The sequence below is a fragment of the Eschrichtius robustus genome, chromosome 12 (genome assembly GCF_028021215.1).
Source record: "Eschrichtius robustus isolate mEscRob2 chromosome 12, mEscRob2.pri, whole genome shotgun sequence".
Lineage (NCBI taxonomy): Eukaryota > Metazoa > Chordata > Mammalia > Artiodactyla > Eschrichtiidae > Eschrichtius > Eschrichtius robustus.
In genome coordinates, this window is record NC_090835.1 from 4,398,815 (window position 1) to 4,424,141 (window position 25,327).

The window sequence follows — 25,327 nt, forward strand, 5'->3', positions numbered from 1 at the left end:
ACTTCCATTAAAATATTTTATTTCTATCGTGTTTTAAATTTTTGGAGTGATTTTTCTCTTCTATGAAAACTTTTTTATAATAACCTATTCTTATAGGTTATGTTTTCTTTTGTGTCGAAGGATTTTTTGTTTTTTGTTTTTGCTTCCTATATAGTCTCTGTCTCTTCAGAGTTTCTTTCCCTTTTTCTTTTTTCCTGGGTGTTTTAGTCTCTGTCTTTTTTGTTACAGGCTTTTCTCAAGTATCTTTCTTGCCATGGCTTTGTCTTCATATTTGAGGGAGGCATTAAAATGCTGTGGGAAGCTCTTCTTTGTGAAAGGCTTGTAGGTTGATGGTTTTTTACTATAGAGTAATTAGGCAGAGACACATTTTATTGCAGACCCCTCCACTTGTCAGTATCTGTAGGTCTTGTCTTCAGTTCTACAGTCACCTTTTCAAGAGAGATTATTCAAACTTTTGCATTTGCTGGTGGATGAATGATGGTGGTGGTAATAGCCTGGCTGCCTTGTGACTTAGTGCCTTCTGCTAGGAGGAAGAGGACTAAAATTCTCATTTATCAGTTTAATCCTTATGTCCTTAGAATGGTACCTCATTCCAGCCCTCAGCTGTGTCTAGAGTCTCTCAGTCTAGAATCCTTCTCGTCCCTTGTTTCAGTCTTCCCCAGAAAATAAACCTCTGGACCGATCACCTTCCTGTGAGTTAGCAGAATGAGCTGCTGATCTAAGTGTTCATTATAAATACTTATAACCAGTCCTTCTGTTTTCAGGCCCAACCCAATGCCCTTGTTTTTGAGTAGCCCCTGATACTTCTAAGTCTTGACCTTTCTATACTTTTGGCATAAATAGGCTTGCTTCTTGTTGGTTTCCTCACACCACCCACTACCCTGCCAAGTACTTACCTGAACGGAGAAAACCCAAAAGCTGTCATTTATGACCAGACCATCGTTTTTTCACCTCCCAGAGAGTTTTATTGACATCTCTTATCTACTGTTGTCTCCTTTCAAGTTTGCTGTGCCTTTCTGGGTATATGCCTTTTGTTATTCAATTTTAGTAGAAAGCCAAGATAAATATGTTCAGTTCTTCATGTTTAATCCATGATTCCTCTCTAAGGAAGCTTTTATTACAACAGAAATGTGAGGGACTTTGATATAGACTTGCCTTCTAAAGTCTTCTTTGTCCTCAAAGTAGAAATCAGCAAAAATTTCATTTCTACTGGTTGTGATCCAGGTTAGTCTATTTTTCAGCCCATACAGAGCCTTTTGAAATATAGGGGGCCACTCTTGTAAAGTAGAAAAGACTAGGATCCATTTGTTTCTTCCTGTAGCCACTAAAAAAATAGCATTCCTATAGCGATTTTGTAGTTATCGTCTGTCTCGGATTCTTTTTACCGGACAGCTAAACATGAACTTCATTCTCTTCTCATTGACCTAGAGTGTCATAGACAGAATAATCTTTTTAAAATTTGAATTTGGATATTAAAGCTTAGTTTTCCAAATCCTGATTTGGGTGAAGGAAATCTAGATTAAGTGTAACCAAACTGTGGTTTTTATTATGTTTTATACTTAAATAGTACTTTGAGCCATATGAAATTGCCAATAGTTGAGCAGTTGTAGCCTATGAAAATGGTAATTTTATGTGATTCAACATAATAAAGTTAAAAGATCTTAATAGTTTAGTTAACAGTCCTTTTTGTCCAATGTAGGAATTTGTTCTATAGCATTTTTGGAAATATTCCAGTAGGAGGAAAGGATGAGATAAAATGATAATGTCAGGCTAAGTAAGAGGAAGAGTTGAGGTCCCTATTCAGTATAACTGTACGTCCAAGAGTTGCATCAGGGTTCCTATGGGGTTCTAAAAGCTCCACACTACTGAGGCTGGAGGCTATAAATTCCATGGAGTGCCAATTAGATACACAATGCCTGTGAATTTGGACACTAACACACACTCCCTGAGTACCTGGCTGCCAGGCTACAAATCTGTAGAGGATTTCAGCAAATATCAATTTAGCTGGAATAGTATCACTTAATTTTGTTTTTTCTGTATACAGCCTTTATGTGTTATTTCCTTAAGTTAGTTAAAAGTTGAACTTTAAAATGATAATACGACTGTCAGTGAGGTTTAAAACATTGTAGAGATAAAATATACAACAACAATAGCAAAAAGGACTGGGGGGAGGATTGGTTTGTTTGGAAGGTGGTTGAGGTAGACTGTAACCCTATAATTTACAGGGTTACCACTAAAAGGATAACACAAAAATGCATAAAAAACTAATAGAAGAGATTAAACGGAATATTATAAATACTTGATGAATAGAAAAGAAGAATAAAGGAATAAAGAACACATGGGACAAATTTAAAACAAATAGCAAGATGGAAGTAAAAAGACAGAAAAAAGACCATGCAAACACTAACCAAAAGAAAGCTGTTGTTAAAGCTTTGTTAATATCAGATGGGTTAGACATTAAGGCCGGAAGTATTGCTAAAGATAAAGAATGACATTTCATAATGCTAAAATGGTCCTCTCAGTAGAAAGACATAACAATCCTAAACAACCTTCTGTTGTTGCTTGGTTTGCTGACCATACATGTGTGGTGTTTGGGTCTTTTCTTTTCACGAGTGTTGTCATTTTTCACTGCTAGAGATGTTTCTTTAGTCTGTGAGGGAAGAGTTGTTGTTGCTTTGTCTCTCTGACTGTGGTTATGTTCATTTTAGCACATGCTCTGGGCATTGTAAACGATTGTGTGGGGTACCACCTGAGAGAACAAAGCCTCACAATTATAATTATTTCATTTAGTGTTGTAGTTACTTTTAATGTAATTATTGTCCTTTAAAACATGCCATGCATGAGAAATAGAATTTAGATGAGGACTAAAGAAGTTATGTTTCAAAGAATTCTTTTTTAACATTGTGCGATTATGAGTAATAAGGTACTATAAGGAACAAATCAGAAAGGAGAAGCTGGATTCTTGTTAGTAAGCCTTTTTTTTTTTTTTTTTTTTGGTATTAGGTCTTTAAAGCCCTGCAGTGATGTGTTATTGTCAAAAGTCTTCATTTCTATCTGGAGAGAATGTCCTGTTATTTAGAGAATATTCCATTTTTCTGGAAAAAGACATCTGTTGGTTGATCTTCATGCCTAAATGTAAGAAAAGGAGAGACGTTTAAGGAAACAAAAGTGCTGAATCAAAGAGCATACTTGGAAATAGAAATACAATTAGTGTAACTTTAAAAAATTTGTGGTAAAAGCACATAACAAAATTTACTATTTAACTGTACAATTTAGTAGTGTTAAATATATTCACTTTGTTGTGAAATAGGTCTCCAAACCATTTCATCTTGCAAATCTGAAAATCTATACCCATTTAAAAACTCTTCCTTTCTTCCCTCCCCTCAGCCACTGGTATCCACAATTCTACTTTGTGTTTGAATTTGACTACTCTAGGTACCTCATATAAGTGGAATCATACAGTATTTGTCTTTTTCTGACTGGCTTATTTCACTTAACATAATGTCCTCAAGGTTCATCCATCTTGTAGCATGTTACAGGATTTTCTTCCTTTTAAAAACTGAATATTATTCCCTTGTGTGTATAGACCACATTTTGTTTATCCATTTATCTGTTGGATATTTGGTTTGCTTCCACCTCTTGGCTATTGTGAATAGTCCTGCTATAAACATGGGTGTACAAATACCGTTTTGAGACCCTGCTTTCAATTCGTTTGCATATATACCCAGAAGTGGGATTGCTGGATCATATGTTAATTCTACTTTTAATTTTTTGAGGAACTGCCATACCACTTTTCCACAGCAGTTGCACTGTTTTGTATTTTACATCAGTATGCAAGGGTTCCAATTTCTCCACGTCCTTGCGAACGCTTGTTTTCTGTTTTTTTGTTGCTGTTGTTAGTTGCCATCCTAACAGGTATGAAGCAATATCTCATTGTGGTTTTGATTTGCATTTCCCTGATGATTAGTGATGTTGAGCATCTTTTCATATGCTTGTTGGCTGTCTTTTGTCATCTTTGGAGAAATGTCAGTTCACATCCTTTGCCCATTTTTTCATCAGTTTGATTTTCTGTTGTTGAGTTGTATGAGTTCTTTATATATTTTGGATATTAAGCCGTTTTCAGATATATGACTTACAAATATTTTCTCCCATTCAGTAGGTTGTCTTTTCATTTTGTTGATGGTCTCCTTTGCTTTGCAGAAGCTTATTAGTTTGATGTATTCCCACTTGCTTATTTTTACTTTTGTTGCCTTTGCTTTTGGTGTCAAATCCAAAAAATCATTGCCAAGACTGATGTCATGGAGCTTAGTGCTTATGTTTTCTTCTAGGTGTTTTATGGTTTCAGGTCTTACATTCAAGTCTTTAATCCATTTTGGGTTAATTTTTGTGTTAGTGGTCCCGTTTTATTCTTTTGCATGTGACTGTCCAGTTTTTCCAATACCATGCATTGAAGTGACTGTTATGACAGTTATTTAAAATTCTTTGTCAGGCAAGTCATAGATCTGTTTCTTTAGAGTCGGTTTCTGGAGTTTAATTTTGTTCCTTTAATTAGGCCCTACCTCCCTGTTTCTTTATATGCTTTGTGGTTTTTTGCTTGGGCATTTGAAAAAAACAGTCACCTACCCCCTGCCTTTGCATACTGGATTCCTTCTAGGACCTCTCAAGCCTTTTCTGATCTTAGCTCCCTCTGGGATTTGCCTACAGAACTGCAGTTGTAAGGTGCTTTTTGCATCTTGTTTACAGTGTCTTGCAACTCTGGTTCCTATTCTCTTAGGGCTCTGAGTTATCTAAGACAGAAGCCAGTCCCTCAGGCAGTTCCCAGACAAGCCAGAATTGGATGTATTGTCTGTTTTGTTTGTGTTCCCAAGGGAAGAGCCTGGCATGAAGGGTTTCTTCCTGGTTGCTCCACACTATGCTCTGCAGGGGAAGCAGCATGAATGGGATGCCAAACATCACAAATTTTCCTACCCCTTTCATTGGAATCTTGTGTTGGGTTTACAATAGCCCAGCTGCTATTGCTTCTTAACTGTTCTCTAGAGTTTTTGCAGTGATATTCTGGTCTGTCTTTTGTTGTTAACTCAGTGTCTCCGTAGGGGAAGGAGGGCCTGTATTTTCCTAGTCTGCCATTTTGCTGACATCACTCTCCCTAGTATCATTTTTTGAAGTATAAATTCTGCCAGATAATGTGTCTCTTTATAAGACATGTAGGTAAAAGGGAATCAAAGATGTAATATTTTGGACTTGAGTAAGGTGATTTGTTCTCTGTGAGGTTCATGTCTGTAAATGGAGAGGATGAAATCTAAAGCAGTGATATCCTATGTAATGTTTTATTTTGGAATAAAGAAATAAGGTAATCCTATCAGATAAGACCATGTTTTCTTTTATGGTTTTCAGGGCATTTGACAAATATTTAATTGAATGTCTACTATGTGTAAGGTACTATGCAACTGGGATACAGAAAGTATGAGATGTAATCCTTCAAGGTGCTCATTTTTAATTTGATGAAAGACAACCTTAATGCAGAAAAAACTAACAGTACAAGATCTGCATACCAAATATAAAAGTACAAGAACTATCACTGTGAGCTATGCAGAAGCAGAAGTGTCAGTGAACTGAAGTGAACAGGAATGGCTTCCAAAAAAATGGACCTTCAGTAGGTAGGATCTTATCTTAGTGTCTATCCTGGAGGGAAAAAAAAAAATCACACATCCCAAAGCAGGCACGTATAGGCAGTATGTAGTACTAGCAGAAATGTAGAAATAATCTAAATGGTCATAAGAAAATGGATAGGGCTTCTCTGGTGGCGCAGTGGTTAAGAATCCACCTGCCAATACAGGGGACATGGGTTTGAGCCCTGGTCCGGGAAGATCTCACATGCCGCAGAGCAACTAAGTCCGTGTGCCATGACTACTGAGCCCGCGCGCCTAGAGCCCATGCTCTGCAACAAGAGAAGCCACTGCAATGAGAAGCCCTCGCACCGCAACAAAGAGTAGCCCCTGCTCGCCACAACTAGAGAAAGCCTACCCGCAGCAACAAAGACCCAACGCAGCCATTAATTAATTAATTTAAAAAGAGGATGGATAAATAAACTGTTCTGTCTATACTGTGGAATGCTGTGAAGCAATTAGATAGTGGAGATCCATATGTACTGACAACATTTTCTAAGTTAATTGAGTTTTTAAAAACAGATATCTTAGCTTATTTGTGTTGCTGTAACCAAGTACCACAGACTGAGACGTTTATAAACACAATAATTTATTTCTCACAGTTCCAGAGGCTAGACATTCGAGATCTGGGTGCCAGTGTGGTTGGGTGAGGGCCCTTTTCTGGGTCTCAGACTTCTTTTTGTATCCTCACATGTTGGAAGGGACTAGGGAGCTCTGGGGTGTCTTTTATAAGAGCGCTAGTCCCACATGGCGACTGTAGCACCTCTCAAAGGCCCTACCTCCTAATAGTATCACACTGGGTTTTAGGATTTCAACATAAGAATTTTGGGTGGACACAAACATTCAGACCACAGCAAAGGAGGTTTCAAATAATATGTATGGTATGATATTAGTTGGGTTAAAAAACAAACCAAGCTAAAAACAAACCTACAAATAATACTGTGTACTTTTATAAGTAAACAATATATAAATTCATACTAAAGGAAGGTTAAACTGGTAACAGTGGTTACAACAATTAAGCATTTATAAATTACTTGTATAATTAAAAATAAAGAAAAGGCCCAGATGAAAATTTATCTAAACACAATTAGTGGTTACTTCTGTATGGTGAGATTATTAACAAATTTTCTTTATATTTTACTGTATTTTCTGAATTTTTACAGGAAACATTTTATTGGAAAATGTTAAATTATAAAGAATCATAAGTGGGAGATAAGTAATTGACAAATAGTTAATAAAATTAATTTTCACAAAGTGGAATAGAAGAACGAGTAGAATTAGGTGGAAAAATCAGGGAGTTTATGGGTAAGGGAGATGGTTGAGGGAGAGAAAGGGAAATCCAGAATGTCTTAGAAACTTTTAAAGTTTTATAGAGTCATTATATTTTTAAGCCATTCATTCAGTAAATATTTAGTAAATATTTGGCCTAGTAGGTGCCAGGATCCCTGCCCCTAAGGAGCTTATGTTTTGATGAAGGGGATGCAGACAAGGAAATTACAGTGTATTAAGGAAGAATCAATTAGTAAGGTGGAGAAAGAGGTCGTTGAGGGTTGATAGAGAAGGTTTTCCTGAAGGAGCAGAAGTCTAAGCTGAGATTTGGAGTTAAGTTGAAAGTAATGTGAGATGTCTGGAGAGGGAAAGCAGCGGCCAGCACAGGAAACACCTTGTAAGCTGTTTTAAGAACTTGATTTTATAGTGTTTAAGTATTTCAAATACATAATCTTGCTGGGTGTTCTTTGCATCGTAGCAAACAATAATCATGTTGGTTGTTTGGTACTTAGTAGGCACATTATAAACTCTTCCTCCCTCCCGCTCTTCTCCCTTTACTTTTCTCCCCCTTGTATGCATTCAGTGCAGGTGATGCACAGCATGGGTTTCTGGGGGGACAAATAAACGCAAATTCTAAAACATTGCTGATGTAATAAAAGGAGGCAACCTTAATTTAGCATATTTAAAAGAGCCATGTCCAGTTCATCAAAATAAAAATGTTAATTTGATATGGTTGGCTGCTGTTTAAATCAGCCATTACAATGAGTTATGGAATTGAATACAATTAGGTGTTCAAAAAAATTTTTTTTAATTTATTTTATTTTTGGCTGTGGTAGGTCTTCATTGCTTCACGCTGGCTTTTCTCTAGGTGCGGAGAGCGGGGGCTACTCTTCGTTGCGGAGCACAGGCTCTAGGCGCGTGGGCTTCAGCAGTTGTGGCTCGCGGGCTCTAGAGCGCAGGGTCAGTAGTTGTGGCGCACAGGCTTAGTTGCTCTGCGGCATGTGGGATCTTACCGGACCAGGGCTCAAACCCATGTCCCCTGTATTGGCAGGTGGATTCTTAACCACTGTACCACCAGGGAAGCCCAGGTGTTCAAATTTTTTTAATCATCAATATCTTTTAACATCTTACTACTTAATAAATTATACTACTTTCAGGGTTATTTATATTGACAGTGGCTTGGACTTTTGTAAATAACTTCACAAGTTACTTAACCTGTTCTTGGGTAGATAAAATATGGTATCTTATTGTTATCTATTGTGGGATTCCCAAAAGAAATTTATTTCTGCAGGACAGAACGCTCATATCATTCAAGGGGCCTGAATTGCCATAGGGAATCCTGAAACTGGAGATGTTATTTAACTAAACTTTTTGAAAATAGATTTTTCTCTCTCTTTGCTTTAAAGACAGACAATAACTAAACAATCGTAACTTCTGTAAAGAAAGAACCTATCACATTATTATTCGTTAATGATGGGCTATACCCGTTTGGGCAGTTTATAGCAAAATAGTTAACAAGCATGTGCAATTTAGAAAGAAGGAATAAATGAATATTTTTATAATCTACATTCCCATTCCACAAAGAAAAAATATTCTGAAAAATATTCAGGCTTACAACATGTTGCCTTGTTAGTGTGGAAAAACTAAATTTTACTTATCACTTGATTTGCGCCTCTGTGTCTTTAACTTGTGTTTTTTGTACTCCCTGGAATGCCCTTCCCCTTTTTTGTCCATTTGCAGAATTTCTATCCAGCCTTAAAGACTCCAACTTTAAGATTTTTCTTTTCCCACAGAAAGTTCATCTTTCCCTCCTTTGTGCCACCACTGTCCCTGTATTATAGCACAAGAACTTTATCACACAACGTATTTACCATTTTGTTCCACTACCTTCTGCCATTTCTCAGGGAACTTCATAATTCCGTCTTACCAAAACTTTTTATCGTTTTGAGCAAAGAACTGTTCCAGGTGCCTTTTACAGTCTTTCAGGGAATTGAAATTTTTTCCATTAAGAGAATTTTGTAAAAAACAAAATAAATGGAAATCCAAAGGTGCAATGTCTGGTGAATGTGACAGATGAATCAGAACTTCCCAGCCAAGCTGTAACAGTTTTTGCCTGGTCATCAAAGAAACATGCGGTCTTGCGTTACCCTGATGGAAGATTATGAGTTTTCTGTTGACTAATTCCGGATGCGTTTTGTGGAGTGCTGCTTTCAGTTGGTCTAATTGGGAGCAGTACTTGCTGGAATTAATCATTTGGTTTTCCGGAAGGAGCTCATAATAGAGGACTCCCTTCCAATCCCACCATATATACAACATCACCTTCTTTGGATGAAGACCGGCCTTTGGTGTGGTTTGTGGTGGTTCATTTCACTTGCCCCACGATCTCTTCCGTCCCACATTATTGTACAATATCCACTTTTCATTGCCTGTCACAATTTGTTTTAAAAAGGAAACGTTTTTGTTACGTTTCAGTAGAGAATCACATGCGGAAATACCATCAAGAAGGTTTTTTTCACTTGTGTGGAACCCAAACGTCAAATCGATTTACATAATCAAGCTGGTGCAAATGATTTTCAGCACTTGATTTGGATATTTTGAGTATGTCGGCTATCTCCCCTGTGGTATGATGTTGATCTCAATTAATGTCTCGATTTGATTGCTGTCAACTTCAACTGGTCTACCTGACCATGGAGTATTGTCCAGCAAGAAAATCTCCAGCAAGAAACTTCAGAAACCACTCTTGACACATTCAACCAGTCACAGCACCTTCTCCATACACTGCACAAATCTTTTTTTGTGTGTTTCAGTTGAGGTTTTACCTTTCTTGAAATAATAAAGCATAATATGCCGAAAATGTTGCTTTTTTTCTTCCATCTTCAGTATTAAAATGGCTACACAAAAATTCACCAATTTTGATGAGTTGTTTTTTTTTTTAATGCATGCTGATATGACAGCTGTCACAATACAATCTAACAAAATTGTTTCGAATGAAGTTAGAGCCAACTAAGTGCTACTAGAGCCATCTTATGGAAAAAACCGAATGAACTTTTTGGGCTAACCCAATAGGAGGAAGCATGATGTAATGGGAAAAGCAGTGTAGTGAAATCTGGGTATTTGGGGTTCTAGTCCCAATTCTAATACCAATTTTGTGATTTAGGGCAAGTTTGAAAATCTCTTTGAACTTTAGTTTCCTTCTCTGTAAAAGTGTAACTTGTAATACATGATGTTCAATAGTAAATACAAAACTTTAATATCAGTTTATTTTTAAAATGTGTTTACAGGGAATTTTAAGAATTAAGCTGGTGTAAAGGGAGGGACACGTGTTTTGAATATAGAAACCAGCTAAATTGGGATAATTACTTAAATTTCATAAGTTTTCATCCAAGGTGTTTCTGAATTTTTTTTTCAGTAGTAACAGTACAGTCCTAGTTTTGTCAAACAGACATGAATATGTTTATACATGTGCAGGAAAACATACAGTTCAATAAGTTTTAATATTATGCTCAGTGTGGAGTTGTATATGATGGATAAAACAAGGAGAATAAAATAATTTTCTTTTCTTTTTTTTTTTTCTATAATGGTAATGAAGAAAAATTAAAACAAAATAAAAGACCATTTTATAAAGACCATTTGTGGCTTTGGAAGTAGATTATCTTATGACATACAGTAAGGAAAATGTAAGGAACAGGCTTTTTTTTTTCTTTCTGTTTCCCAGTTTTACTAAGAACTGTTACCTATGGGGGAAAGCAGAAAACAAGATGGCTTAGTGATTGATGATGATCAGCTCTTTTTCAGTCATGACAGTAACAAGGGTTCTTTTTTTTTTTTCTATTGAAGTATACTTGATGTACAGTAATATTACATAAGTCACAGGTGTATAATATAGTGATTCACAATTTTTAAAGGTTATACTCCATTTATAGTTATTATAAAATATCTACCCCTATATTGCCCTTCACCCCTTCCCTCTCCCCACTGGTAACCACTAGTTTGTTCTCTATATCTGTGAGTCTGCTTCTTTTTTGTTATATTCACTAGTTTGTTGTATTTTTTTAGATTCTAAATATAAGTGATATCATACAGTATTTGTCTTTCTTTGAATTATTTCACTTAGCATTAATAGCCGCTGGGTCCATCCATGTTGCTGTAAATGGCAAGATTTCATTCTTTTTTATGGCTGAGTAGTTTTCCATTATATATAATACTACTCAGCCTTAAAAAAGAATGAGATATATATATTTGCCTCATCTTCTTTATCCATTCATCTGTTGATGGACACTTAGGTTGCTTCTGTATCTTGGGAATTGTAGATAATGCTGCTATGAACATTGGGGTGCATATATCTTTTCCAATTAGTGTTTCTTGGTTTTTTTTGGGTATATACCCAGGAGTGGAATTGCTGGGTCATATGGTAGTTCTTTTTTTAGTTTTTTTTTACATGGTAGCTATTATTTATTATTATTACTTACTTTAGTCTTTTGAGAAACCTCCATACTGTTTTCCACAGTGGCTGCGCCAATTTACATTCCCACAGACAGTGTATGAGGGTTCCCTTTTCCAAGAGTTCTTAATACAGCGTCTATCAACAAGCTTTAGTGGAATCCATGAACCATTTGGAATGGTATCAAAAACACTGAGTATGTCCGTGAGTATGTCCATTCATGCATTTCCTGTATGTCACTCCAGTGACTGAGTCCATAGGTTTTAACAGATTCACAAAGAGTACATGATGCAAAAAGTATGAAGAACACTATGGACAGTTCTTATCTGCTTCTGCATAGAGTGTAAGAAAATGTGGGGCTTCCCTGGTGGTGCAGTGATTGGGAATCTGCCTGCCAGTGCAGGGGACACAGGTTCGAGCCCTGGTCCGGGAAGATCCCACATGCCGCGGAACAACTAAGTCCGTGTGCCACAACTACTGGAGCCCATGTGCCCAGAGCCCGTGCTCCATACAAGAGAAGCCAGCGCGATGAGGCCTGTGCACCACAACGAAGAGTAGCCCCCGCTCGCCGCAACTAGAGAAAGCCCGCACGCAGCCAACAAAGACCCAACGCAGCCAAAAATAAATAAATTAAATAAATAAATTTATTTTAAAAAAAAGAAAAGAAAAAAAAGAAGATGTGGATTTTTAGTCACAGACTACTGAAAATGGCATTGTATATTTGGGTCCTGGAGTAATAGGGAATGTTACAGGGCTGTTGATTTTTCTCTCGGTTATGCATTTTTATGTTTCCTGTTATTATTTTGTAACCTTTGATCTTGGTCTGCTATTCTCATCCAAAAAGATGCCAGACTCCTCAAAATAGATGAAATTTAGAGATTCTAATCTTTCCCCTAACAGCTCAATTTATTGCGTATCTTTTCAGTTTTTTGTTTTATCAAGGAATGAATTGGATTCATGTGTTTGAATTACTTGTAATAGGTTTTATTGCATTTAAACAATTCGAGTTTTATCTTTATTTTAATAGGCAAAAACTGAGTAGGTTCCTCCTAGAATGAAGACACCATCCTTTTAAGTCTTCTTATGTGTATCTGGCACTTTGAGGATTTATACCCTGTTCAGTTATGATTGATATTTAATGAGTACTTGAGTCTGTAGACTTTTGACATTTTTTTCTAATTCCTTTTCCTCTTTCCTTTTTTTTTTTTTTTTTTTTTTGGTGGGGGTAGGGTAGGGTTAGAAAGAATCTTACAGCAATGATCTGGGATTCTAGTTGCTTGTATCAGAAACACCTCATGTTTATGTTTAAAGACACTATGTCTTGGGAATTCCCTGGCAGTCCAGTGGTTAGGACTCCACGCTTTCACTGCCAAGGGTGTGGGTTCAGTCCCTGGTTGGGGAACTAAGATCATGCAAGCCGAAAGCATCTCATTAATTCTTCTGCATTCCCAGGAGAAGTTTTCTGAATACTTGGTTTCTTTCTTTGTAGGAGAAAAACAGAGGTACTGGTACTCTTACCATTAAAAAGAAAACACACAGAATTCAAGTTCTCTATCAACCTACTTTCCACTTCAAATTAAATTTCAATCACTTAGTTTAACTATTAGGTTACATTGCATACTCTGAACCCAGATATGAAGGAGTCTTCACTTTCATTCAGACCTGTTCATCTAATAGTTTTTGTAAGCTTTGGAATTTCACAAAGTTTAGTTAAATATGTGCAGTTCTTTTCCATTTAAAGTTTTTTGGAATAAAAATTTCATATATGCGTTTTGGTTAGAGTAATTTTTTGGAGCCTTGGCAGCCTGCTATTTGTTTGAATTTGGTACCTCTTTTCTTTTCCTAAGGTACTGTGAAATGTGTGTGTCATATTTTAGGTGAATTTTTTAAACTTGTGCATCATATTTGGTGATAATTGGAAACAGTAGTGTGTGATATGGGCATAGTTGAGAATAACCATTGCTCAAAGACCTTTTTTTTAAATTTTATTTATTGATTTATTTAATTTTGGCTGCATTGGGTCTTCGTTGCTGCACGCAGGCTTTCTCCAGTTGCGGCGAGCAGGGGTTACCCTGCGTAGTGGTGCGTAGGCTTCTCATTGTGGTGGCTTCTCTTTGTTGCAGAGCACTGGCTCTAGGCGTGCGGGCTTCAGTAGTTTTGGCTCGTGGGCTCTCGAGTGCAGGCTCAGTAGTTGTGGTGCACAGGCTTAGTTGCTCCATGGCATGCGGGATCTTCACGGACCAGGGCTCGAACCCATGTCCCCTGCATTGGCAGGCAGATTCTTAACCACTGCGCCACCAGGGAAGCCCCAAGACCTATCTTTTCAAATTCATTTTTCATTTTTCTCACCTGAAGAAAAAATTTAGTAACACTATATGGTTTACTCATAATATTGAGATTTTAGAGAGAAGATCCCTGCTTTACTTATCTGAGTTGGATATTAATACATATTTCACAGGGTTGTTTGAGAAATCAGTGGGATGAAAGATGTTAAGTACTCAACACAACAACTGCATATAGTAGGTTCACTTCAAAAAGGCTGTATGTAGCCTAACACGTCGTCATGCTCACAGAGAATTGAGAGTCACTGGAGCAGGAAAAAATTAATATATGCCAAAAAGTTCTGCCTTGGTCAGTTATTAAATTCATTCAGAAGTAATGAAAAATTTGGAGAGGAGCATATAGAGTGGACAGTTTCATTAAAATGAAGCTTTATCCTTAAATTTGCTGTCTGGAAGCAGAATCAAATAGATAGGAAGAGACTAGTAAATGATAAAATATTTTTTTATCTTTGGAACTGCCCTCACAATTGACATTTTTTCATACCTTTTTTACCTGCATTAATTCAGTCTGAGCTGTTCCTTTTGTGTGTAGATTTTTTAAAGTTACATTGTTCTAATGAGAGAGGGAAAGCATCTCAGGAGGCAGTTTCAATTTGTTTAACTTTCTAAAGAAGTTGAAGTCACCCTCGGAATAGGCGGAATAGGCCTCTCTGCACCTGACATTCCTGCCCCAGGCCGGCCGGACCCCTCCCTGTGAGTAAGAGGAAAGGCTTGGCCAATTACTTAGACAAAGCCGGACGGCTGCCGAGCCGGCGGGGAGGAGTTTTCTTCTCGGAGTAGGGCTTCGTTCACACGGTTTCGCCCAGCAAGATTACCTGCGGCGGAGGTTGAGGAGGGGTTGTTGTCTTTGCCGCGGACCCCCTCCACTGGGAGGGGTCGGGTGGGAGGAATCGTCGCGGTTGCCAGTTTCTCCTGGAGGCAGATGCCTTCTGACCCCAGCGCTCCGGTCCTCCTCCCACACAGACAATCAGGTCAGTCCCCGGCGTCTCAGGTGGCACCACGGCGGCATCCTAGGCTAATGATTTGGTGGAAAGGGAAGGGGTGGTCCTTCTGCCTGGACCCCTCTCGGCTGACTCACAGGAAGTGCTAGGAGAGCCGGGCACTGGGCGCAGCAGCTCCAGGATTCCGCCCTCCCCGCCGCGGCTGCCGCCGTCTCCCTCCTACGTGGGCTTTGCCGTATCTCCCGTAGAACAATGAAGGGCTTCCAAGTTTGCTAAGACTCCCAGGCACATTCTTTGGACTTCTGTGATAGTCTTCAAAATGTTTTGCCACCGACTTTTACAAGAAGCTGTTTTTTAAAAAGCCCTTCCCTTCGTGGATTGCTTTGTCTGAAGATTACTCAGGGTGACCATGGTTCAGCGCTTTAGCCTCAGGAGGCAGCTATCCAAGGTGGGTACCTTGGGTAGCTTTGTGTGTGTGTTTAGGGGAAACTCTCAGCAGCTTTGGCGTGGTCTCCTTTTTCTCTAGAACTGTTCTGTCAACAGTTCTGCCTCCTCCGGTGCTAAGGAGGGACAGAGGGAGGAAGCGCCGCCTTTTGTTCTTTCCTCAGACAGACACAAAGGTTTAAGGCTGACTGCACTGGAAACCCCAGATTTTGTTCCCCTAAAACTAGAGCTATCATCTGTGAATTTGCAGGAAGTTGTAGTCTGCTTCTCAGTTACAGTTTCCAGAGGGTGTGAGTGAAGGAGAGAATAGTGGGTAAAAAGTGCATGTTTAATTAGCAATTCTTGTAGCAGCTTTTGACCAAAATGAGAAAGCTTTATTGGTCTTTGGAATCAGTGCTTTCATACAGAGTTTAATATTAAACTGGGGAAAACTACCATAAAATAGTTCAATAAGCATGACCGGCTTGAAAATGTTAACATGAGTGGTTGTATTAAGAAACTCGCATATTCCTTCATTAAGGAGTGTGTGAAAAGCAGTAACCTGAAGGCTCAGGAATCAATTTTTACAGAGTTGTGCTTCAAAAACAGGTTTCATGTGTGCAGCTTTGGGGGAAAACTTCTTTTAAACTAAGAAAATCAAACTTAAATTAAAAAAAAGAAAGAAAGAAAGAAAGAAAGCAGAGCCCTCTTAGAAGAGGGGCTGCTGATTTTATGAATCAGCCTTGGCAGTGGACCTCTGTTGAGGCAGTCATTGAGCTCTCTTTTTAAGTGAGTGCAGAAACTACTTTGGAAAGAGATGTGCTGAGAGTTGAGCTTATTTCAAAAACCCATTCTGTTTTTTAAAAGCTCTATTTTTTAAAAATGTAGCAGTTGGTGGCTAAATTGTGTCACAGTTCATTCTCTGCAGACAGAAGCTTAAACAAATAGTAAATCAGTAGACATTCTACACTTCCTTGGTTGTTAGTCAGAATTGTTAAATCCTGAAATGCGTTATTGTCTTAAGGGGAAACCTTTAGTTGCTCATAGGTGACCTCAGTGTAGGATGTGTGCATTCAAGCAAAAATGAGCAAAGCTCTTGCCTTCATCCCGATGTCAAATTTCATCTTTTTTCTTGGATCTCCAAGCCTAACAGGGACTTTTTAGGAGTATTAGAATAAATGTTCCTTGCTTCCCTTCTCCTCATTCCAGGTGTGTGGGTGGGGGTGAGGGGGCTGGGAAGCCTCCACATTTCTCCTAAACAATAAAGAGAGTCATTTTTGTTCCTCCTTCACATGAACCTCTGATCACGTATTTTCAAATATATAGTACAATTAAATGGCGGAAGTTGTGTAGATTGTCAGGGCAGTGACCTTTCTGCATAAGGATGTTTGAAACAACTGAGAGCTAGGTGATAAGTTTCTAAGTAGAAAATAACTGCTTTCTAGGTATTTCTCTCCCAAGTATTTTGTGAACTTTTAATACTCTTTTCACGCTGTACTGTATGCATGACCATGCTTTATAGGGGGGATAAAAACACTTTTAGGGGGATTAGGAGCACATCTTCTCTATAACATGAAGAAATAAAAGGTACAAATTATGTAAAAAGACTCCAAGAGGTAACCTCTTTTAATTCCTTTTTCTAACATCCCTCTCCATTTTAACATGGTTTCTGGGTCCTAAACTGGATGGTCAGGACCAAATTGAAGGAAATTTGTTTTCTATCAAGAGTCCTTAGCATAGTAATGAATTGAAAAAAATTCAGTAATGAATTGAAAAAATAATATTCTTAATTGTTTCAGTCTGTATGGCACTGAAATATGGAGGAGAAACTGAATAGTTATGTCAAAAAAATTTTTTTAAACTACAGTGAATGCACTGTGCCTCTATTCTGTCTTTTTGGCTAAATCCATGTTACCTGAAAACAGAGGCCCTGTTGTACCCCAGTGCATGGTATTTCTGGCACACGTGGAGCACTTAAAGTGAAATTGGTTTTTTGCAGGTCAAAAACAGTTGAACAATGGCAATTTCATATGATTCCAGCTTTTCGAACAACTGTTTTTGCCAATAAGAGATAATCTCCCACAAATGTAGCCTTGTCTTAAGATGATCTCATATTTATAAAGCAATTTCCTATTTTGATGAGAAGAAATACTCATGTGATCATCTTTAAATTTTGTTGGAAATTTTCTGAAAGAAAATATTTATAAATGTTTGCAGTGATTTAAAACCCAGTATCTAATTTAGATGTTTTTTTTTTTCCACCAACAAACTTCTATTTATTCCTTAGCTGCTTTTTATCTTTAAGTTTGATAGTCATGTTTACTTACACTGGATATTTCCCCTAGAATATTCAAATGATTCCTTCAGGCTAATGGATATTGACATCTGAACTAAGTAAAAAGGAGGAAGTAAATTAAATAGATGAAGTAAAAATCTTCATTTTAAAAGCGAGATGCTCAGTTATTCTCTATGACCAGATCCCAGTTACCTGACTCCCAGAAAAGTTCCTTTTCCTTGCCATTTTAGATTATTTTCTTCCTTTATAGTTTTCTCACATGTGACTTCAAAATATTCACTAAGGAAAGCTTTTTCTTTCTTCCCTAAGTCCTCTTCATGAGCCAGCTGAAATAGTCTGAAACCTGCCAGTTTGGACGTTACATTTAATTCTCCTAATGATCCTTAAAGTTAGGTGGTATCAGCTTCATTTTGTCATTAAAGAAACAGGTTCACGGGCTTCCCTGGTGGCACAATGGTTAAGAATCTGCTTGCCAATGCAGGGGACACGGGTTCGAGCTCTGGTCGGGGAAGATCCCATGTGCCACGGAGCAGCTAAGCCCGTGTGCCACAACTACTGAGCCTGCGCTCTAGAGCCTGCGAGCCACAACTACTGAGCCCGCATGCCACAACTGCTGAAGCCCGCACACCTAGAGCCTGTGCTCCACAACAAGAGAAGCCACCCCAGTGAGAAGCCCATGCACCGCAGCAAAGAGTAGCCCCTGCTCGCTGCAGCGAAGACCCAACGCAGCCAAAAATAAAATAAATAAATAAATTACTTAAAAAAAAAAAAAAAAAAGAAACAGGTTCAGAGAAGTTAATTTTCCCAAGATCAGCCAGAGGCAGACTCAGGTTCAAACTTAGGTCTAACTCCAAACCCATTCTGCTTCCCCACACCAACTGCCTCCCTAAATTTCTGTTGTATTAATCAGTTTACTCTCATGGACTATGATATTTCTCCATGCTTATAGAAAACAGTGTAGTAAATAACTTAGGTAACTTCTTTGGAGAAGCCCGGGCTGAAATTAATGTCTGATAGGGTTTGAATATATCAGTCAAACTTGCTAAGTGTTTTCCACAAAGTTGTTTTCTTTGGCCAGAGAACCATCAATTTGAGTAAGATAGTTGATTTAATAAAGCCATATTAAATGTAGTTGAAGCTTAACTGCATGTACTTACATGAAAGTTTATAAACTGTATTGCCTTTTAGAAAATGTCTTTATTAAGGAGAAGAATTTACTCTTGAGTTTCTATAATAATGTTTAAGGGATGAAATACAATGAATTAAAAATTCAGAAAGTCTTGTTTTAACTCACTCTGGCTCTGTTATCCCTCCCCGCAAACCCCCTCAAATCTTTTAAATGGGTAATAGAAAATAGTTTTTTTCTTCTTTTCTGGAATTTCAGTTTTTTAAAAGGTATGATAAAAGCTGAGGAGGCTTTGAGAAAAATAGTTTTAAGATCGATTGTTTCAGTAAGAATATTATACTCTTTTATTTTTTAATAGTAATCATTTCTGTAGTTCAAAAATAAAAAAATTACATAACTGTGAACTCTTGCTTCCATGTCTTTTCAACGGTTTCGTATCCCTGCCTCCATAGGTAACCAGTGTCTTGTTTAGCCTTCCATTGTGTCTTTACTCACATGTAAGAAAATGTGAACGTGTATTTTCTGACCTTTCTAAAATGAAAGATAAAGGCTATACAGTTTGTTCTAAGATAATAGCTTGAACTTTAATTTTCCAGGAATGGATGCTCAATAGTTATCTCGGTTTGGGGTTCACATTTATTTTCACATTTTCACAGGAGGCTTACTTTCTTTAGGACAGATATAGCCACACAGAATCTACTTTCTATATCAAAGATAATTAAAATAACAGCAAATCAATGATGACTTGATTCTTTTTTCATTCATATCACATTTCTTTCCTACTCAGTTGGAGAGCTTTCGTTGGCTATATTAAAATTTTTCATATGGTGAAAAACATAGAATATAAAAACCATACCAGTGTATTCTGGGTTGGCCTGTGAAGAGATTAATGGCTGAGAAATAGGAGTTGTGGGACTTTTGCCCCCCAATTCACCTATTGACCTATTGAAATAATTTCATTCGGACTTGTAGAGCACTTGAAAATATTTTTGTCTAAAAATGTTACTCTTGCCCTTCCTACATTTGATAGTGTCCTATTATTTGGTGTCAGTTTGGTACCAGCTAAAGAGACTTAAGATTTAGAGAAGTGTTGATCATAATCTGAATTCTTAATAAAAACTATTACATTTTCAAACGTAGTTTCCTTTGAATTTCCACCTGATTTCTTTTGGGTTTATGACCTGTGATAATATACATGATTGACTTAATCTTTCAGTGAATGTACTCTTATTAGTAAAAGGAATAGGGATCTCTCATTTCCATTTTAAGTAAATTAATTAGGGTCTTTTAAAAGTATTTTGATGGCTAAAATGGTAAATTTTATGTATTTTTACCACAATTAAAAAGAAAATATTTCAAACCCTTTTAATGATAAATACCATATGGGTACAATGAAGTAGTGTTTTATGTAATTAAACAACTCAAATACATAGGCAAGGGAGTCAGTACCAGATGGGTGCTTTTAAATAACGGAAATGTATACAACATCTCTTTCAGGCTTTTTTTTTTCTTTTTCATGCTTTTAAAATTTAATTTTCTATAAGTTCTTCACACATCAACTAGTTTCATACTTGTAAATATAATGTTTTATATTTATATTTTGCTATCAGTTAAATGTTACATCTTCATGTTAATCATTAACCCACTTTTAGGAGGCTTAAGTCAGGTAGTAATGTCATCAACGTTATAAGGTCATTCTGATACATTACATAACCAAAATAGGAAGACTGATGGATGCTGCTCTTCTGTTACATGAAATGAGACCCTAGTAAAATCAGTTCCATATATTGTGGATGCGGTGGGAATAGATAAGGAATAGAGAATGGCTTTCCTATTCAATTATATTGGCAATAATAGGCTGAAATAAAGAAACTAATTTAAAAATATGTGTATTGTAATTCTGAAATGTTTTCATGATGTTGATGCCAGTTTATTATTTAAAAATGATAGTCAATAACAGTAAGTTATTGACTGTAGATTTGAGACCCTGGAATATGCTACCAAGAGAAGACAGTAAAATCTCCTTGGAGGGTGTTGCTTTTTTGTTTTTTAAGTACACAACTTTCATTTGGTGTTGACTTGAGTATCATTTTCCTGAAAGAGATGGCTATATTAAATGACTCAATTAGATTCTTTGAAGTTGGAATATGTTTACCAAGGGCTGTTAGTTTTGAAGATCAGTGAGCTGTGATATACTTGAAAGCACTTTGAAAACTATGAAGCACTATATTAATTTAAGAATTTAAGATTATGGTGTTTTTATTATTCTGTCATTCTGTAAGCATTGTTGCAAAGAAGTGACTGTACTTTAAAACTACACTTTGAAATATGCACATATACACACACAGCTTTTTTTTTCATACACATAGGCTGTCTTTGGATAGGTAGCGGTTGATTGCCTCTGAGAAGATTGGACCTGGGAGACTTGGGTTGGGGGTGGGAGGGAGACTAGTTTTGTTTTTTTTTTTTAAATAAATTGATATCCCCATTTTTAGTCTTATAGATCTTTTTTAATAAATTTATTTACTTTATTTATTTATTTTTGGCTGCATTGGGTCTTCGTTGCTGCGCCCGGCCTTACTCTAGCTGCAGCGAGTGGGGGGCTACTCTTCATTGCGGTGCGCAGGCTTCTCATTGCGGTGGTTTCTCTTTGTGGTGGAGCACGGGCTCTAGGCACGCGGGCTTCAGTAGTTGCGGCTCGCGGGCTCTAGAGCACGGGCTCAGTAGTTGTGGCGCACAGGCTTAGTTGCTCCGCGGCATGTGGGATCTTCCCGGACCAGGGCTCAAACCCGTGTCCCCTGCATTGGCAGGCAGATTCTTAACCACTGCGCCACCAGGTAAGCCTGGGAGACTTGCTTTTTAAAAATTATTTACCATGTACATACACTTTGTTAAATAATAGTCTAAGTCAAATGTGTTAAAAGATCAAATGTAGAATTTCAGCCTCATTATTCTTCAGAGAAAACCATCGCTGATAGTTTACTTAAACGTTAATGGTTGGAAGATGATATTCTTCTGGGCTTGATACTTTCTCCCAACCATAGATGTTATTCACAGATTGAAGATAACTTTTGCATGTAACACATAAGTTTGTAGTATAAAGTTAACAACCCTTTAAGAAATTTTTAGATGGACCTCTTTGGAGTGAGTTAACCATACTATTCTGAAAGCACATTTTGGGAATGGTGTATAAAGGCAAGAAGACATTTTACTTGTTATATCTGTATGTAGAAGTGGCATGTAATACTTAATAAAATATTCTGATTTGTTCTTAATCATTTTGGCTTACATGAGAAAATTAGAAGAATTTGCTCTTTTGGATACCCCGGGGTTAGTTACGACTAACCTCTGTTATATATATGGACCTGTAACAGTCCTACTGCAAAACATGTTGAATAAGAAAACAATGCAGGGACTTCCCTGGTGGTGCAGTGGTTAAGAATCCGCCTGCCAATGCAGGGGACACGAGTTCAATCCCTGGTCAGAGAAGATCCCACATGCCACGGAGCAGCTAAGCCTGTGCACCACAGCTACTGGGCCTGTGCTCTAGAGCCGGTGAGCCACAACTACCGAAGCCCGCGTGCCTAGAGCCCGTGCTCCGCAACAAAGAGAAGCCACCATAATGGGAAGCCCGTGCACCGCAACGAAGAATAGCCCCCGCTTGCTGCAACTACAGAAAGCCCGCGCGCAGCAATGAAGACCCAACGCAGCCAAAATTAAATAAATAAATTTATTATTTTTTTTAAAAAAGAAAACAATGCAAATTGAACGTGCCTTGTGGTAGCACAGGAAATTGCCATTAAATTTCAACCTGTTTCCATCAAAAGTTTTGTAAGAAGCAGATTACTTTGTGTGCCTTTATTAGAAATTTAGTGTTTGAGAAGAATCCATGTTAAAGCCAGCAGTGTCTAAAATCCAAAGGTAACATGTATAATAAACATTTCATAGCTTTCCTTTTCATTCAATAAAATTTATCCCAAAGGTGTTCATCACTGAAATTAAGTAAACTGTGGCTGGCTGTATGACTTTAGACAAGTAATTTGACCTGTCTGAAGCTTTCTCCTCATCTGAAAAGCGTCATTGAGGATCCTTGCGCGATGTAAAGAGATGGATCCTTGAGAGATGTAAAATTATGTGATCTGTTTGTGAGCCAGATTATAGTCCTAAGAAAAATGACTTTATATAGCAAACACCAGGGAAAATATGTAGTTTTATACCAGGAGGGATCTAATGTTATACAGTTGTTCTTAGCTAAAGTAAATAAATTCATGACTTTAATGGATAGGCTTAGAGTTTAGATTCTAGCTGGCTCTGGATAATTCAGATTTGAGAATAGCAAGAGATTAGTTATACGCTTATTAGAGACCGAGCGCTGAGATGATGTACATTTCTTCTACCTCTTCTTTGTCAGGAGGAAATTTAAAATTTCTCTGTGGAAACAGATATTCCTTATAATGGAAATTTACCTTATACACAACAGAATTTTCTTCTTATGATGGTATATTGGAATCCAAGTCCTTTTTCTTGGACAAAACACACTCTTCTTACTCTTAAGGAAAAGTTAATCATAACTGGGGGGGAGGGGGGAGAAAGGTAAAAAGCTAATATAAGCTTTTTATTTTTACAGGTTAACTCGTCCTTTGAACCTGAGGTGGGCTTGAAAAGCCCTGTAGAGGAAGTGGGATTTTAGCTGGACCTAGAGGATTTGGATTAGTGGTTCTCGACTCTCCCTTCCCGTTAGCCCCAACATACCTCAAAAATGCGACCGAGTCCAATGACTCTTTGTAGTGAACAAAGAAATGAACGTTTCCTCTCATTAATTTTAATCACCTAAACTTGAAAGATTCCTTAGTCTTTTTTACGTCCCTGGAGGTTATATTGAACTTTATAGTTTGATATGAATTATATATTCCAGGTATTTTAGTTGCATCTATAATAAAATTATCATTTGGTTTTGGAAACAAAAATGTGACTTAGGCTTAAGGTAGTAGTCACTTGGAAGGTGACTTGCAAAATCCTTCACCCTTCTGATGCATACTCCTGGAGAACCCCTTCCTTTGCAAATCATTGATGTCGACGAAGGACAAGAGGAAAATATTCCAGGAAGGGAGCAAGATCACCAGATATGGTTTTGTTGAGAGGGAGAGATATGTCATATTCAATATCTGTTATTTTTAGGGAGTTCTAATGTGAGCATCCTTTAAAAATCTAACCCAAGAGTTAGTTTATATTTTCCATGGGGAAATTTAACCAAGGTAATGAGTGGGGTTGCCAACCTAAATGAACAGAGGGGTAAAACTAGGAAGCTGTCTTCTAGATAACGTATGTGGGTTGTTTAATATTACCACTTAGTGTGTGGAATTTTAACAGCAAAGTCTTAGCATACTTCTCTAACATTCTTTCCGTCTTCTAATCATTTGATGAAATGTACATTGAAATGATACAAACAACACCTGAGTATAATCGCCCCGTTCTCTTTTTGTTGCAGAGTGTTTTCGGGTGTGTCTGTGTGTTGAGACTTAGGAAACTAGCCACAAAGGTTGGTCTCAATTAACAAATTCTCTTTGGGCAAAATTGAAAATCTGACCCAGGCTATTCAGTATCAAGTGATGAGTGTTTATTTTAGTTTTGAGTCTTAGGAAATGATGTTATTGATCACTGTATTGAGATAACACCCAACCTTTGGGACTTCAAGAAACTTTAGAGCATATAGTAGAAATTCTGTGTATATTCTAACTTGGAGAGAACCTGGATCACAGTAAATGGAGGTCGTGCGTGTAGATGAGCGTCTCCCTCACATCTTACTACTCTTTTCCTTTACTCGAGGTGCTCGAGCTGTACCCCCTCCTTGCTGTTTTTTCAAATGCACCACAGCCTCAGGTCCTTTGCACTTGTCCTTCCTTCTGCCTGTAATCCTTTTTCTCCAAATATTGGCTTATATATCCTTGAAGTCTCAGCTCCGAGGTCACCTTTTCAGCAAGGCTTTGGCTGACCGTTTTCTTTAAAATAGCAAAATTACTCCCTACACACACACTTGTTCCCCAGCTCTCCTTATTTCCCTTCTCAGTTTCTTTTCTTTTACCCCTCCAATTTATTTATTGTCATCTGATATATGTGCTATATATTTTTCTTACTCTGCCGCCCAGTCATGTAAACTTTATGATAATGATATTTATCTATTTTGTTCATGTCTATATACAGGAACGTAGAATAGTGTCTGGTACATGGTAAGTGCTAAATATATATTTGTTTCATGAATGAATTTGAGTATAAAGAATAATTTAAAAGTGGCTAGTCTACTTTCTTCCATCTCTTCCCATACTACTACCACCATCACCACCTCAGGCTGCTTCTAATCCAGCCTCCCTTCTGCTGCAGAGTAATCTCATGTCTGATAAGACTTGCCACTTAGTAGACACCAACTAAATATTTGATGAATCTCTGCTAATATTATCTTCCCTCCCAGATATCAGACAAGTCTAAAAATCAGAAATGGCAATAAATTGGCAACCTCACTCTAGTTCTTGAATTATAGGTATCCACATTTTAAAATTCATCTTTTTGATATGATGAAAAGAGCCCAGAAGTGGAAACCCACAGGTTTCCTGTTCTGTGTGATTTTTGACACATCACTTGATTTTTCCGTATTTCAGTTCCTAAATCTTAAAGTAGCATAATGATACTCTTACTACCTCATAGAAACAAGTAAACATTGAATATGTTTGAAATGGTATTTAAAACTCTTAAGTATAAGGTAATATTCCAAATCACATTTTACAACTATCAAATACTTCTAAGTAGTCAAGACCACTAATGTGGCTTT

At 37.4% G+C, this 25,327-nt stretch overlaps 1 protein-coding gene and 1 long non-coding RNA gene across 4 annotated transcripts in view; one reads left to right on the forward strand and one right to left on the reverse strand.

Annotated features, from left to right (window-relative positions):
• TMCC1 (transmembrane and coiled-coil domain family 1) overlaps positions 1-25,327 on the forward strand; it is a 160,320-nt gene that overhangs the window by 39,548 nt on the left and 95,445 nt on the right. Inside the window, exon 1 of one of the 3 annotated variants that reach the window (XM_068559409.1) lies at positions 14,601-15,107. The exons of the other annotated variants lie outside the window; for them this stretch is intronic. Coding sequence (XP_068415510.1) covers positions 15,069-15,107 — 39 coding nt within the window. The 5' untranslated portion in view covers positions 14,601-15,068. Of the gene's footprint in view, positions 1-14,600; positions 15,108-25,327 lie in introns of those variants that run through there. 3 annotated transcript variants of the gene reach the window in all.
• On the reverse strand, positions 13,349-15,093 carry LOC137774213 (uncharacterized). The gene is made up of 2 exons (XR_011075791.1): positions 14,534-15,093; positions 13,349-13,725 (listed from the first exon to the last, which is right to left on the reverse strand). It is a non-coding gene; the product is annotated as an uncharacterized lncRNA (long non-coding RNA).